The sequence below is a fragment of the Rhineura floridana genome, chromosome 11 (genome assembly GCF_030035675.1).
Source record: "Rhineura floridana isolate rRhiFlo1 chromosome 11, rRhiFlo1.hap2, whole genome shotgun sequence".
NCBI classification, from domain to species: domain Eukaryota; kingdom Metazoa; phylum Chordata; class Lepidosauria; order Squamata; family Rhineuridae; genus Rhineura; species Rhineura floridana.
Window position 1 is genome coordinate 39,459,104 of NC_084490.1, and position 15,751 is coordinate 39,474,854.

The 15,751-nt window shown below is 47.0% G+C and overlaps 1 protein-coding gene across 12 annotated transcripts in view; it reads right to left on the reverse strand.

Annotated features, from left to right (window-relative positions):
- The window catches only part of PPFIA3 (PTPRF interacting protein alpha 3), a 71,793-nt gene extending 57,804 nt beyond the window's left edge, over nucleotides 1-13,989 (reverse strand). For 10 of the 12 annotated variants that reach the window (XM_061590970.1, XM_061590968.1, XM_061590969.1 and 7 more), the window contains exons 1-2: nucleotides 13,873-13,989; nucleotides 1,270-1,586 (exon numbers count right to left, since the gene is read on the reverse strand). In XM_061590970.1, coding sequence (XP_061446954.1) covers nucleotides 1,270-1,506 — 237 coding nt within the window. In that variant the 5' untranslated portion in view covers nucleotides 1,507-1,586; nucleotides 13,873-13,989. Of the gene's footprint in view, nucleotides 1-1,269; nucleotides 1,587-2,091; nucleotides 2,357-8,264; nucleotides 8,365-13,872 lie in introns of those variants that run through there. The other 2 variants (XM_061590963.1, XM_061590962.1) reach the window with 2 other exon arrangements.
- Between the last annotated feature and the right edge of the window lie 1,762 nt (nucleotides 13,990-15,751).

Below are 15,751 nucleotides of genomic sequence, written 5' to 3' on the forward strand. Positions count from 1 at the left end.
ATACCATCCCTGTCCGGGACACAGAAGCCAAATGGGCAAGCAATATGGGGTGGGCAATTTGGTGCCCTTTAGTGATGTTGGACTCAGTCCCAGCCGGCATGGCCAATGGTCAGGGATGATGGCAGCTGTAGTCTTGCAAGATTTGGAGGGCACCACCCCTGGGGTGGAAGATCAGAGTCCAACCCAACCCCTAACAAAAAGCAGAGTCGCCAATCACTCCACCTACAATTAACCACAGCTACCCCAGACCACAGTGCAGCCTAGGCAAAGAGCAGGAGCAACCCAGGTGGACCGCTGCAAGGAAGATGCAGAGCAAACTGCTCCTAGATGATGCAAGGAAGCCATTAAGGCCACAAACTGCAAGGGAAGAACAGTCTCTTGCCAATCTGAGCAGATAGTGAAGGAATGTCACTGCTCCTAAAACACACACATTGATCATGAGCAGCACAAAACAAGGGCAATTTAGGGGGAGGGGGAGGAGATCAGGTGCATTTTTCCTGCAATCGGATGTCTAGCCTGCATGTCCACATGATGCCAGCTGCATCTGATCGCTATGGACAGAGAAATCTGCACCAGCGCTCGACCAATAGGGGCCCCTAATGAAATTCACTAACTCCACCTGCTAATTTCCATCCATTGATGCCACACACACCCAGTAGTCCTAAAGCCAATAAAGCTATGTAGAACCAGAAAACAAATCAAAACAAAAACAGTAGTTTATGGGGCCACCGCAGAAGGGTAAAGACGTTGGGTCCCTTCTGCCACCCCTCCCCCTGGCAATCCAAACATTGATCCACACCACTCAACTAGCCATGTGAGCACAACATTCTCTTGCTAAAGTTACACTTCCTTTGGGAAGGACAGTAGCTCAGTGGTAGAACATCTGTCTTGCATGCAGAAGATCTCAAGTTCAATCCCCATCATCTCCAGTTTGGGCTGGGAATGTTCCCAATCTGAAACCCTGGAGAGCCGCTGCCAGTCAGTGTAGACAATACTGAGCTAGATGGAACAATGGCCTGACTCAATATAAATCGACTCCCTATGTCTCTATGTTACGCCAGAAAAGCGGGGATTCCCCCACTGAAGCCATGCCCTCAGCACAAACCATCTACATGTCAGATCTTCACAGTTGACAATGCTTTGAACTTCCAGCCAGCGCCGCCTCTTCCCACCAACTCAACACTTTGAATTCCCCAGCCAGCCCTGCAAACTTTCCCCAACCCATCTCTACCAGCTTCACATGTGAACACACCCATCCCCATTCCTGACCTGTGGGAGGGCAATGTTCAGCTGGCGCTGCAAGGACTCCTTCTCGTGGCCCAGTTCGCGCAAGCGGAGCTGAGAGGTGGCCAGGCTTTCCTGCGTATCGCGCAGAGTCTCCAGCAGCCGCTCGCGCTCATTCAGCATGTTGACCATGAGCTGCTCAAAGTTGGCATCATCGGCCCCATAGGCCGAGCCGCGGCGGTTGTCTTCATTGATAGTTGGCATCACTTCGCACATCATCATGCCAAGTGGGGTGGGGAGGGGCGCCTGGGGGGCTCCTCAGGGAAGGACGGGTGGCTGTCAGGAAAGTTTAGCCCCAGATCCTGCAGAGAGAGAGAGAGAGAGAGAGAGAGAGAGAGAGGTCCTTAAAATGCCAAAGAATTGGGACCTCTGGAGTTTTCTAAGTCAGGGGTTCCCAAATTTGATCCATGAGCTTCATCCAGGTGGTCCGTGGCATGTCTCTAAAAATACAATTAAAAACCATACGGCATCTAACACAGCAAATTACAACTGCTACAATAAGTACAAAAACCACTTAGTCGTCCGCCAAGACCCTCAGCAATTTTCAAATGGTCCATAGGGGAAAATGTTGGGGAATCCCTGCTCTAGGTGAAAAGTAAGGAAATGGTATCTGGATCAAATGAGGGGAGGAACAGGGAAACCAGAAAAGTTTCTTCTAAGAAGTCACAGCTGGGACCCCATCTCAGAAGTAAACCCCCCCCCCCCCGGGCATCTCCTGTTAAAAGAGCAGATGATGGGAAATACCTGAGATCCTAGAGAGCCTCTGTCAGTCTGAGTAGACAACAATAGATGAAGAAAGAGTCTGACCTGGTATAAGGCAGCTTCCTATGATGTGGGAAGGCACAGTCCCAGGGCTCCATGAAGGAAGAAGAATTCCAGAGGTGGTGTGATGTGTTGTTCTTGGAAGAGCAAACTAGGCTAACGGCAGAAGGCTGGAACTGTGAGTCTGGACCAACCAGCACAGTTTCAAGCCCACAGATGTTGCAAGATGTGTGTGGTGGACTGCTGTGGTCCCTAGCATAGCAGTACTTCCCTTGTAGGGAGGGACATGGAAGAGAGGCTGGGAGCCAGGAGTCTGGGGACCAGCCAACAAGACGACACACTCACGGTTTTGCAAACTTCTTATGAATGGAGATAATGGGATCAGAGATGTTACTATAGCAAATATTACATTCTTGCCACCGCCTCCCAAGTAAAAGGATTGGTCCGGAACAGTGCTGGGTTGGCCATGGGGAATGAGGAAGGAAGAGAAAACTTGCTATTAACTTTGTGGGTGGATGGGGAGAGCAAGTGTAATCACAGGTCAGGCATGATGCTCAGCCGGTTGGAGAACAGGAGGTGCCAGAAACCAATCCAGCCCCGCCCTACCCTTTATTTTCCTCTCCATGTGGGACAACTAGCTCCCTAGAGCAACACCCTCTCCTGCCTCAACTTAGGGTCATCGGCCAATTCAGCCTCACTTCTGTGCAGAAACGATCCCTGCCCTAGTCCTCCCCACAAATACAGCTGAAGAAAACAACGGACACTACAATCTGTGCCCTGTGCTGCTTCTCTCCCACTCCCAGACAGTGAGGCCCAGTGGCCATGAATCTGTGGGGATTAGATTCAAATTGGAGCTCAGATCACAACAGAGGTTATCAAGAGACCTTGGGAAATTGACTTCCCTGCCTCACTTTTCCCGATCATAAGAAAAAACACTTCACGCATGTTATGGAAAGAATAACTGGGACCTTCCTTACAGTCAAAAAGGGCAAATGAGTTGAGGAAAGAGTGATGGCAATGGTGTGTTCAAAATATCACAAGTTTTTTAAAAAACTCTGCTGAGTTATGAATTATGCAAGTCTGCTTACATGGTATCAAGACGGCTGTTTTCACACTCTTCTTGACTCAGCATTATCTTCACTCAGATGTGCTAAGTGCTGTACAGAGCACTGAAGTACTGTAACATACATCCAACCTAGGGGGTTTACTCTCTTTTTTACAAGTTGAAGGACTGAGGTCACATCCATATCATATACTTAAAGCATATGACTTCTTCCAAAGAATCCTGGGAACTGTAGTTTGTTGAGGGTACTGGGAAGTTTTGCTCTGTAAGGGGTAAACTACAGTTCCCAGGATTCTTTGGAGGAAGCCATGTTCTTTAAATGTATGGGGTGGATATGACCTGACAAGTTGCAGGGATGGGAGTGAACAAGAAGCAACAGCAAGGACAGGTAACATTGTGAGGAAAGGCTGATGACGTGGGAACAGAAGGAGACAGAACATCTTTAAGTGCACAGTTCGGGGGGACACACACTCCCCATGAGGATGTGGGGCAGTTGATAAGAATAGTGTAATGTCTCCTTGATCCCACCCAGCTCTTGTTTGTGTAGAGTTTAATACAGTGCTAGAATTCTGACCAATTCAGATTTGGTACTGAATTTTCCATTAATTCGCTTACTCTCAGTCGCTGAGGATCAGATTTGAATGTAGCAAATTTCCATGGCTATTTTTGAAAACTGACTTTTTTTTAAAAAAAAAGTCTGCCTCCAAAACATCGATTGTAAGAATGACAATTTATTGACATTTCCTTTTAAAATATATTTTTCTTCAGAATATCAATATTTTTAAAGGAAATATCAATATTTCATATTTTCTTTAAAAATATTTATATTAATATCGATATTTTTCCTGAGAGAGAAAAAACCACAGATCGGTAAAGCAGCGGCAAGCAGATACAGAACAAACTCGAATCGATGCCAGCCTGTTAGGTTGACGGAGTGCTTTTGAACCAGCACTGACCAACTGATCCCATCCCTAGCATCAAGTGGCTATTCCACCCCATCAAGTCTGAGATGCGATATAGCCTAGCGATCACTGAAACACTGCGCCATAAATTTTATATACCTACCTGCCCTTGCCCCATTCTCTACCAATGCAACTGGGTAAGAGGAAGGAGGAAAAACCCTACTGGATCAGGCTAGTGGCCCATCTAGTAGCATCCTATTCTCACAATGGCCAACCAGATGATGATGATGATGATCATTAACATTTATTACCACCCTTCATCCAAAGGTCCCAGGGTGGGCTACAATTTTAAAATACAGCATTAAAACAATTAAAAACAACCTAAAATCACAAAATAGGGCGGGTCCTAAAAATATATGTCTCAGGAGTCAAAGACCAGGGTAAAAAGGCACATCTTCAGCATTAGCCTAAAACTGTATAATGAAGTTGCCAGACGCACCTCTGTGGGGAGGAAGTTCCACCTGAGAGGGTATGTAGGGAAGGAGGCAGATATTTGGGACCAAAGCCATTCAGGGCTATAACAGTAGTGTGAGCATCTTGAATTGGGCCTGGAAACGAACAGGCAACCAGTGGGAAGCCCGCAATCAGGACCTGAGTGCAACCGTCCTCTCCCCAGTTGTGATTCCCAGCAATCAGTATTCAGAGGCATACTGCTTTTGACTTTAGAGGTAGAGCATAGCCAGCATGGCTAGTAGTAGCCATTGACAACCTTATCCTCCATGAACTGTAACTCACCATCATTAGCATCTTGCTAAACCTGGAGAGGGAGCCTGTCAACCCCAGCCAACATGGCTATCAGCTGAGGAATGATGGGAGTTGACGTACAGCAACCAGTGGTCCGCAAACTTCATTCAGGTGGCCCAGGACATATCCGAATATTGATTTCTAATTGTGTTTTTATTGCTGTTATTATTTCTGGAGGGCCACAGATTCCTGACCCGGCTGTAAACTCTCTGCTCCTGTGCCACCAATCCCCATTGCCGATTGCCTTCTCTCTCGAGCACAATGTTGCATTCCAGACAGACAACCTAACTTGGCATGGACAACAGCAGGAGCAATAGCAGCAGCGCTTTGAATAAACTGAAGCCCTTTCTGCATACTCTGTACCAAGTTTGTGTCCTAAAATGCTACCCTGTTAAATGAAGTTCCACATTTTCCAACCCATCACTGCCACCCCACCGTTGCCTCCTTTCGCCTGCCTCTTTACTTTCTACCAGGCTGCTCCCTGTACCTAGAACAGCCTCCATACTCCAGGCCTTTCTCAAACCCTGTTCTTCTCTCACAACAGCACTCTTGGGCCAACGCAGATATACTCTTTTTCTGCAGGGCAACCCTGGTTCAATTTTTACCTTAGCCACGGCCTTGCTAAATAGCCTAAGGCAAGGCCCCATGGTTAACTGTAGACAGGCAGGGCTCCAGTTAGACAGACAAAAACCACTACATAAAGGGCAGGGCGAGACAAATTTGTTTCGCAAGCACTTGATGATGACCCCAAGCTTCATCTTTGCCCTCTCTTGTCCTTCAACCCCTTTTGAATTTGTCGGAGACAACATTTTTTAAAATTAAGCAGCTGTCCCAGAGGGAGTAAGTCAGACCCCAGTGTTTTGCAGCTCAGGTTCAGCTTGAGTAGTGTCTGAGTCTGAAGTATCTGGCTTTTAGTTAGGCCCCTTGCTTAAAGGTCCATTAGTGTACTATAGGGTCAGCAACGGACAGCTGTCGGGCAAAGGGGCTGCTTGAGCCCCTGTTTTGCTAGGGTGGGGAAAATAGTGTAGAGAACACCCATGACCCCAGATTTTGACAGGGATGGAGCAGGCTCATCACTGTTTAGGCTGTACTATCTGCACATTCAATTTAAAGCAGTTTTAATTTTAAAACACTTGTTAGGAGACCCCCTTTCCTCTCTCTCTCAGAGTTCTGATTGTTAAACCACTTTGAGAATTGTAGCTATGGGAGGGGAATATGGGGTCTCCTAACAACTCTCCTAACATTCCTAACAAACTACATTTCCCAGGATACTTTGGGGAAAGCCATGACTGAAAGTGGTATAAAAATGGAAATGGACAGCCTTCAAATCAATTCCAACTTATGACAACCCTATGAATAGGGTTTTCATGGTAAGCAGTATTCAGAGGAGGTTTACCATTGACTTCCTCTGAGGCTGAGAGGCAGCGACTGGCCCAAAGTCACCCAGTGAGCTTCATGGCTGTGTGGGAATTCGAACCCTGGTCTCCCAGGTCGTAGTCCAACACCTTAACCACTACGCCACACAGGCTCTGAGTGCTTTAAATGTAAGGTGCAGCTATGGCCTCTCTCTCTCTCTCTCTCTCTGTGGCTGCTCATTTTGTAGTCATAATTCTTCCCTCTTCTCCTCCCGCCTCCTCCTGCAACCAAAGTGATCAAGGGGATGGAGCAACTCCACTATGAGGAACATTTGGGGCTTTTTAGTTTAGAGAAAAGGCAAGTAAGAGGAAACATGATATAGGAGCATAACATTATGCATGGTGTGGAGAAAGTGGATAGAGAGGAGTTTTCCTCCCTCTCTCATAACTCTTGAACTCGGGGATATTCAGCGAAGCTGCACGTTGGAAGATTCAGGACAAACAAAAGCTTCTTCACACAGCACAGAGTTAAACTATGGAATTTGCTCCCACAAGAGGCAGTGATGGCTGTCAACTCGGATGGCTTTAAAAGAGGTTTAGATAAATTCATGGAGGACAAGGCTATCTGTGGCTGGTAGCCATGATGGCTATGTTCTACCTCCACCGTCAGAGGCAATATGCTTCTGAATACCAATTGCTGGGAATCAAGTGGGGAGAATGCTGTTATACTCAGGTCCTGCTTGTGGGCTCCCCATAGGCATCTGGCTGGCCACTGTGAGAACAGGATGCTGGATAGATGGGCCTGTGGCCTGATCCAGCACAGTTCTTCTTATGTTCTTATCAAACCAGCAAGTCATCTGCTTAAGATCGCGTTCTGGGACCCTGTTTAGCGCGACCTGGCTTCAGGGTTAGGAGAAGAACAACCAGAGATGGGATGTTTTCTGCAGTGGCACCCCAGTTGTGGAATTCCCTCCCCAAGAATACCCCCTTATGGCAACTTTGTTATCTTTTAGGTGGCAAACTGAAATTATCTTACTTTCTTGGGTTTTTAATGGGGCACTTGCTTTGCGGGGGTTTTTTGTTGGTGGTGATGCTGTTATTTTAAATTACATTTTATCTTTTCATTTTGCTTCTAGTATTATTAGTATTGTAAGCTGCTTTGAACACTTTGTGGGGGAGGGAAATGGAAAGCAGGGATTTGAAATAATGTTAAATAGAGGCAGAGGTAATTTAACCTGGATTTCTGCATTAAGCAGGGGGTTGGACTCATTGCCTTACAGAGGCTCCTTCCAACTCTACTATTCTATTATTCTAATTCATGCACACCAATATCAACAATGTAAGGCACTAGTGCAGGCATGGGGAACCTTTAGCCCTCCCAAAGTTGTTGGCCTCAACCCCTATCAGCCCCAATCAGCTTAGCTAATTGTTGGAGGGCCACAGGTTTCCTTCCTCTACCCTAGCGGATCAACTGTCCCATGGGCCATGAAAGACTATACCTATTGGACTCCCAATGATACATTCTTTGGAATATCTCCAAGAAAGGAGATTCCACCACCTCCATAAACATTTTGTTCCATTGCTGAACTCCCCTTAGCAATAGTTCTTGCTATGTTTAACCCAAGCCTACTTCCCTGGAGTTTGAAGCCACACACTAGGCCCAATACTCCTTCCTTCTACACACAGTACAGTACTTCAAATTTAACACACACACACGTGTGCATGCATACAATATTATAAACAGGAATTACACCTGTGCTGTGACAGATAATGTTTTATGCTCACCTCCTCTGGAACAATAACACAGGTGCAGTGGGTTTTTTTAAAAAAGAGGAACGCTGAGGGATTCAAGCCTATCCCAAAGCTGCACCACTTGACTTAAAGGTTCTTCCCATTAAGTCCCAGGCAGAATGGTACCATCAGGCAGGACTCCGGGGGAAAAGTTGATAGCCCCCTTCAGCCAAATGAGCAGGAGGGCCCCCAAATGCACCAGGACCAGTTTACCATATTTTGAAGTAGGTGAAGTAATACATATTAACATTTAAAGAGCCCCCTTCCCCCATAAGACCAGGTAAATCTAGAGTCTCAAATTACTTAGCTGCACCACTGCCCAGGTACATGGAAGTGCCTCAGTTGTTAGGGAAAGATGCTCTGCACACGTCCAAAGGTACAGTTTCCTGACAGCCAGTCAGAAGGTGCAGGATAAGACTTTGGCTCCAGGTATTCATCACTGACTGCTCAAACAACTGCCAGACCTCATTGTCTACTATGGGTCCTGCACTTAAAAGCACCTCTGGCTGCACGTATTGCATCTCCAGGTGCAGATGTTTGGTTTCCCTGGAATAACAAGATAAACAGAAGCCCTTAGAAGTGCCTAGAAAAGATGCCAGCAGGGCTTGAAAGATAGAAATGCTTTCAAATGAATTTTTAAAAAGAGCTCTCACCTATTCAAGGGCCAAACCCTGTCACTGATAAGTTCTAGGGCTGACCTCTGAGGAATCCTGGCTCAAATTAAGCCCTACCTATAGAGAAATATAAAGCCATGCAGTCAATACTCACAGAGATGGCAGATGTCATTCTCAGTGCCTCATACACCTTTTCCTCTCCCCTCCTGCCCCAAGACAAACAAATTGAACCAAACAAGCCACCCAACAGGAGTGGTGAATGCTGAGGACCATCAGAATCTTGCACACTGAAAAATATACAATTTCCAAGGCCAAGACAAGCCCACACTTGCACAGTCACTCTCATGCCTTCAGAAGACGTTAAGAACACCTACAGTAACCAGTCAGGAAAACAGACATACTAAGACTAGGACACAGGAGAGACATACACAAAATGGTCAGATTTGTGGAACCATGGAACACAAGCATTTGATTTCTCTGCCCTTTTATGCACACAATAGACCAGTACAGTAACTCTGTACTGGTTGCCAATTTACTACCAGGCCAGGTTCAAGGTAACACAAGTTCACAAAGCCCTAAACAACTTTGGCTCAAAGTACCTTAAGGACTGCCTGACACTCTACATTCCATCTGGATGGGACACTTTTGGTGGTTCCCCATGCCCCTAGCGTTCGGTTGGCGTCCAACAGGAACCGAGGTTTTAGTGTGACAGGCCTGCTCTGTGGAAATCTCTACCAATAGGGGTTTGGCAGGAACTGTAATTCTTTCTGTTAGGCTTCTCTTGAAAACTGAACTTTTTAGACAGGACATTTAACATGATTTTTTTCTTCCAACCAATGCAATATTTGGTGATGCCTTTAGTATTGTTTTTAATGATGTTTTATTGGTTTTTAATTTTATAATGTTTTGTATTTTGTAAACCGCCTTGATGGACTTCCATGATTTTTTTCTTCCAACCAATGCAATATTTGGTGATGCCTTTAGTATTGTTTTTAATGATGTTTTATTGGTTTTTAATTTTATAATGTTTTGTATTTTGTAAACCGCCTTGATGGACTTTATGAAAGTGCGGCTTATAAATACTTTAATAAAATAAATAAATAAGCAAACTTCGGCACGTTAATTTACACACCTTTTACACACGGGGAGAGAGAGATTGAGACATTTATGATTACAGCTGTGGATGCTAAGGCTAATACAAAAGAGACACCAACATTCACATTCTCTCTGTCTCTCTCACACATACACTCATAGACAGACAGCGTGAGGAATATATGAACACTCCTAGCACTAAAACCACACAACACTCAATACCAAAGGTTTACATATGGACTGTAGATACATCAGACAAGCTCAGAATCCAGCTTCAGACACAAGAGTAGACATCCTGAACATCTCCCACTCCTTTTTTTAAGCCAGTAATGTTTCTAACCCTAGAAGAGTCTAGCAAACACTCGGAAATAAAGAGAGGGAAAGGCTGTCTAGTTATGCCATTCTCATACACCTCCCCTCCTCAATAACCGCAGCTTCTCTTTCTGCTTGTCATCCCTCCTCACCACACACTCACTGACAAACATTCTAGGTTATTTGAAGAAACTCCTCTCTTGTGGAAGCAACATTATGAACAGCAATAAAATTAACCTAAGTTATGCTAATTTAACTTAACGCAGCACAACATTAGTTTATTTTGAGCTAAGAATTTGCATCTCTGTGAAACAGAATCTAGAATTTCACCAATATTGCACATGTTTACGTGTTTGTAGATTCCCAACCCAAAAATGCCTTTACATGCTGCTAGGATTGGCATATGGGTCATGGTGATCAAAATGTGCATGTGCAATGATGCTGACTTGTGCTTGCGTGCACATGAACATCTGTGCATACATAGCACAGGCTGGGTTCAAAATAGGCCCTGGCAAATGTTAAGGATGCTGAGAGTTGTTAGAAGACCCCTATTCTCTTCACAGAGCTACAATTCCCGGAATGGCTTAACAGTCAATCCCTCTTCCCAGAGAACTCTGGCAACTGTAGCTCCTTGAAAGGAATAGGGGTCTCCTAAGAACTCTCAGCATCCTCAACAAACTACACTTCCCAAGATTCTTTGGAGGAAGCCAAGTGGTATGATACTGCTTTAAATGTATAGTGCAGATGGGGGCCTATGTGTGCGCAAAGAAAAGTCAGCACCACTGCACATGGGCAGCATGAGCCCTATCTCTGGTGTTCCAGTTGTCTGAATACAGCTATATGACACATAAGATTTTATGCTTAAAGTGGAGTGCAAATAAACAAACAAGACTATAGGTACACATTGGTGCAAGTTGAACTACATTTCTGGAAATCAGTGTGTCCTAGGAATGAACTTTATACATGTACTGGAACAAGCATGTTTAGAAAAAATATTATTTTTCACCTGTCACATTTAGTCCAATCTATTCAGAATGTCATAACATTCAACTATACTAATCTTGACACATTGATTAAATATACCCCACACATAGTGCAGATAAATTGTTCCACACAACAGACACCTGCAACATACTCCAGTACAACTTTACACAAAAAGAGCTTGCAGCACCTACATATTTGCTCTAACAGATGACACTTTGGTTTCTTCCCATACTTGTGCAGATACATCACATGTTGTCACACTTGTCTACACTAGCATGTCATCCCTGACATTTTTGCATGCAGTCAGATGCATATTGCATGTGTGACTAATACTCCTGTTTGTATTCTTAGACACAATTTTTTGTGCAATATGATACTGTCTTTATATCACAATACATATACAAACGTGTATATAGGCACATATCTTTGTCAACGAACATGCATTATCTCCTGCCCACAGAGTGCAGCACTTTCAGTTGCTTGTGCAAATGTGTTTAACATCACAGCTTGTATGAGCACATCTATGAAACAGTAATGGTGCATGTTGCTTGCCTATGAGTTTGCCTACATGTGTCTGACCACAGCATCACCCACAAACACAAGGAAAGGTGGTGTGTGCTTTTACCTTGTTTTATACACCTGTATCTAGGGTATATTAAAGACAGCTATGCATGCTCAATGAACTTTGGTGTATGGAGGTGGGAAGCTCAGACTGTAAACCCTCCTAGAGACAGCTTCACTTCAGTTGAACCACAATAGCTGCCTGAGGATAAGAAATGTAGCCCTGGAAATCCACAACAGGAGTTTTAATCAAACTCTCTGCCTTTGGGGACAGGGCTATAATGTGATATGCCTCTTGGACTGCCATTCTCCTCCTCTACAGGCACCTCCATTTTTAACTGAACCAACATTCTGGCTCATTTTCTTACTGTCCATGTAGTTCCATCTCCCCAACACCTGCACTGGATTCTCCTTAGCAGTCTTTCTGCGCCCCCTGAAATGTCTACTTAGAAATCCCACCCTGCACCTTCAGACTGGCATCAGCCATCCCAATCACCTGCTTCTGCCAAGACCCCCCTCTCTGCAAAATATTAGGCCACAGTTTCATTGGATTATGTAGGCAGACAAGACATGCATTGATTCCTTGACAGCACAAGTTATTAGGGGCTTGCATCAAAGCCCCAGATTATATGCTAATGGAACTGCCTGATATAGGGTACTGAGGAGAAATCAGAGTGGGTACAAAGCTACTACAGCAAAAGAGGAGAAGAGATGGGGTGACAAGGCACAGGTTAGAAATGGTAGGGATCTAGGTCCACAGGTCTGGGTGAGAGACCATAGAAACAAGAGCGTCAAGGGACACAACCATGGGCCAACAGGTTAAGTTGGTGGCAAGGGCAAGAAAGATGGAACTGTGGGTTTGGGCCAGACAAGGGATACTGGAGCTGATTGTGGGTTAAAAAAAATCAGATGGGATAGAATCGAGTGGAATGACACAGATTTCCAGACAGAAGAGGGTGCAGGCTCCCTATGAGGAAGAGCAGAGAGGTTGCCTAGAGATACAGTGTGGGTTGCTTTAGCCACAAGGGAGTGGGGAGATGCTGGGCTGAATGGCAGGTGGAGTGATGGCGGGGAGCAATGTAGACATATGGCAGAGCTTGGGGCAAACTGGTGTTTGGGGTCCTGGGGGTTCCAGAGAGAAACAAACTCATAAAAGAGTGCCTGCTGTAAGTAATGATGGGGAGTGTGAAATGGGAAAGAGGACACAGTGCAAAAGGTATCCTGCGGAATAGATGAGGGTGGGTAGATTGTTTGGGTTTTGCCTCACATGGGAGCATCTAAGGCTCAAAGGGGAACTGAGGACAGCAGAGGAGAGCACCAACAAGGCTTGTCAGGGGAACTGGAGAGAAAAGGGAGACAATGGGGAAGGGGTCAGAAGGGAGGGGGGGCTGTTCAAAGGGGCATCTGTGCTTGGGGATTGGGCTATGTGGGTCTGGAAGAGGGGCAGGCTTGGGGATATAAAGACAAGATGCCGCAGGAAAGAGGCAGCTGGAGAAATATGGGGGCATGGGACACAGAAGGCCTTTGGTGAGCTAAGGGCATGAAGCAGAAGTGTGGGGTAGAATCTGGACTCTCCCCCCCCTCCGTTTTGAATGTGGAGCACCCTGCAGATTGCAAGCACTGAGCATCTGGGCAGGTCAGCATACCCCTGGAGACCCAAGGGCCCAGGTGGGTGGAGAGATGGAGGGGACTGGAAGGTGGGTCTCTGGATTGGGTTGAGGAGACTGAGAAGGTTCCAGGAGGAGGGAAGCCAGCAGCCGGTTGCAGGCTTTCGGGGGGACCAGGGGAGAGAAGACGGCAGACAGACTCTGCTTTAGGATGCAAGGGCTCAAAGGAAGAGGACGAGCATCAGGGAGTACCGGGAGGCTGGCCGAGTTGAGTTGCAGGGAGCGTGTCGGAGAATCAGGATGGGCGAGGGGAGAAAGGAGAGGCGGTGGTTATCGGGAGGATCGGGGTGGCCGTGATGAGGATCCGTGCCGAGCGCGTGGGGGAAGGTGTGGGTGCCGAGGGGAGCAAAGCTAACGGAGAGATGGGTGCTTGGAGCGTAAAGAGCCCCGGGTGGCAGCGCAATGGTGCGTTTGGGAGCCAGAGCCCTGGGGATGCGGGAGCCAGCGGCGCATTGGGGAAAGGCCGGCGAGGAAGGAGGGAGGGAGGGATGCAGAGCAGGGAGAAAACTGCTGGGCCGTTTTGGACTGCGCTGGGGCGAGAGGAAGACGAAGCAAAGGCGCCGGAGGGTCCCCTCGGGGAGAGGTGGCACCACACTGGAGAGCGACGAGGAGATCGGATGCAACGGAGAGCAGCGCGGGGTTTCCCGGGAGGAGAAGGGGGTTCCTGAACCCGGTTCTTACCTGCCTTTGCAGCAGGCAGAGGAGGCTGCGGTGCTGCTGCTCCTGGTGATGCTGATGCAGGAGGGATGCAGGAGGGAGCCTGGATGCTGAGCCCCCTCCCTCGGCCTTCAGGGACGATTCCCATCCCCCAGGGGGACCCCACTCCCCAGCCCCCACATCCCTCTCTCCCGGCCGGCCGATCGGTCGGCCACCGCCTGGCGCCCCCCTCCAGCCCGCCCAGGCAGATCCAGAGAACGAAGAGAGGAGAAAAACCCGCCCCTTCGCCCAGCGCAAACCTTGGGCGCGCCTGCCCCTTTAAGAGATCTCTGACTGACAAGCATTCCGCCCAACGAGCGTTTGACATGGCCCGGGACAGCCCTTTAGGCACCGCCCACGCGTGGAGAAGGGAGGGGAAGCCGGATTCCGAGTGGCAAAGAGGCAGAGCCAATGGGGTGGACGAACTGGTGGGCGAGGGGACCAGGGAAAGCCAATTGAGGAAGCCGGTGGGCGGGGCTCAGTTTTAGGATGATGTCATCCGGTGGTTCTTTAGGAAGAAGGAGGAGGGAAGGAAGAGGAGCAGAAGAGAATCAGATGCATCGCAGGTAAAAAAAGGAGGGGGGAGTAACAAAAATGCACGAAATCAATGCAACAACCCAAGGAACTGTCCCATCCTGTGTTTAATAATCTAAAGAAGCGCAACAGTCCGGTGAAAAGAGTGAGACGTTGCACCACGGGCGGAAAAATGCACCAAATGCATGCAGAGAGAGAGCAAGAGCGAGACAGTGAAATGCACCGATTCATGCAGCTCAGAGAGGATATTTTTACATGTAGCACCTGGAGATACACCTACACGTGAGATAATGAAGCAACCCGGCGGAAAGCACCAAGACTACACACCACAACTCCATTGCCCCCTGAGATGCACAACAGCTCCGTGCGAAAGGATCATAGCCCGTAAGATACAGAGGAGTGAAGCCATCTAGGGGAAATGCACTAGTCCATGCGACATAGAGAGAAATGAATCAAGGCACCCCATTCCGAGGAAATGCACCAATCTATTTTACTCGGAGGAAAGAGCAAACCATCTATCTCAAGGGAACCTGGAAGGGGAGGGGGGGTGACACACCAAACCACGTGCCCCTGAGAAATGCACCACTTCATACAAGTCAGTGTAAAAATGCATCAATCCATGCAGGCATGCCAGTCAAGATAGCCTAGAGAAATGTATCCATTATCCTGAGGAAATATTCATGCAACAGCCTGTGAAAACTCATTTGGGCAAAAGAGAAACATGAAACAATGCCCTGCAAGGTAAGGCGTTCCTTACTCAGCTCTGTGGATGAGCTGTGCTAGCTTAGAGAATCCAATAAAGGCATGGAAAATATATCAAGACATGCAGTAGTAGGGGAAGTTGCAAAAATCAATGCATGACGCCAAATCAGAACTGCAAATCAATGCAGTGCAGAAGACAGTCCAGGGAGGGAGCTGCAAACCATGCATCACCTGGGCCTTTCCAGATGGGGGGGGGCACATTTTATTCTTGGAGCTATATAAATGCTAGCTCTGAATCAACTCCAGTGTGTGCTCTTTTGTCCTCATTGGTAACCATTCTGATGTATTCTTTAAAATGGAACAAGTGTGTGCTACCTTGCTGGAGAGGGAAGCTGGATGCAGAACGTTCAAAGAGCATTTTAACAACAACAACAACAAGGTTTAAAGAGCGAAAGGAATGGGAAAAGGTTCATGAATGGCAAAACATTGTGTAGGAAGACGGTAAATGTCCTGGAGTCTGTCATGTTTCCTTTTTATTTTCAAAGCTGCATTGGTGGCTGGTGGCTGCATGTCAGTGGGGCAGTGGAATCAACTCCAGGTTTTAGTCTGAACTTTCAAAGAGCACCTT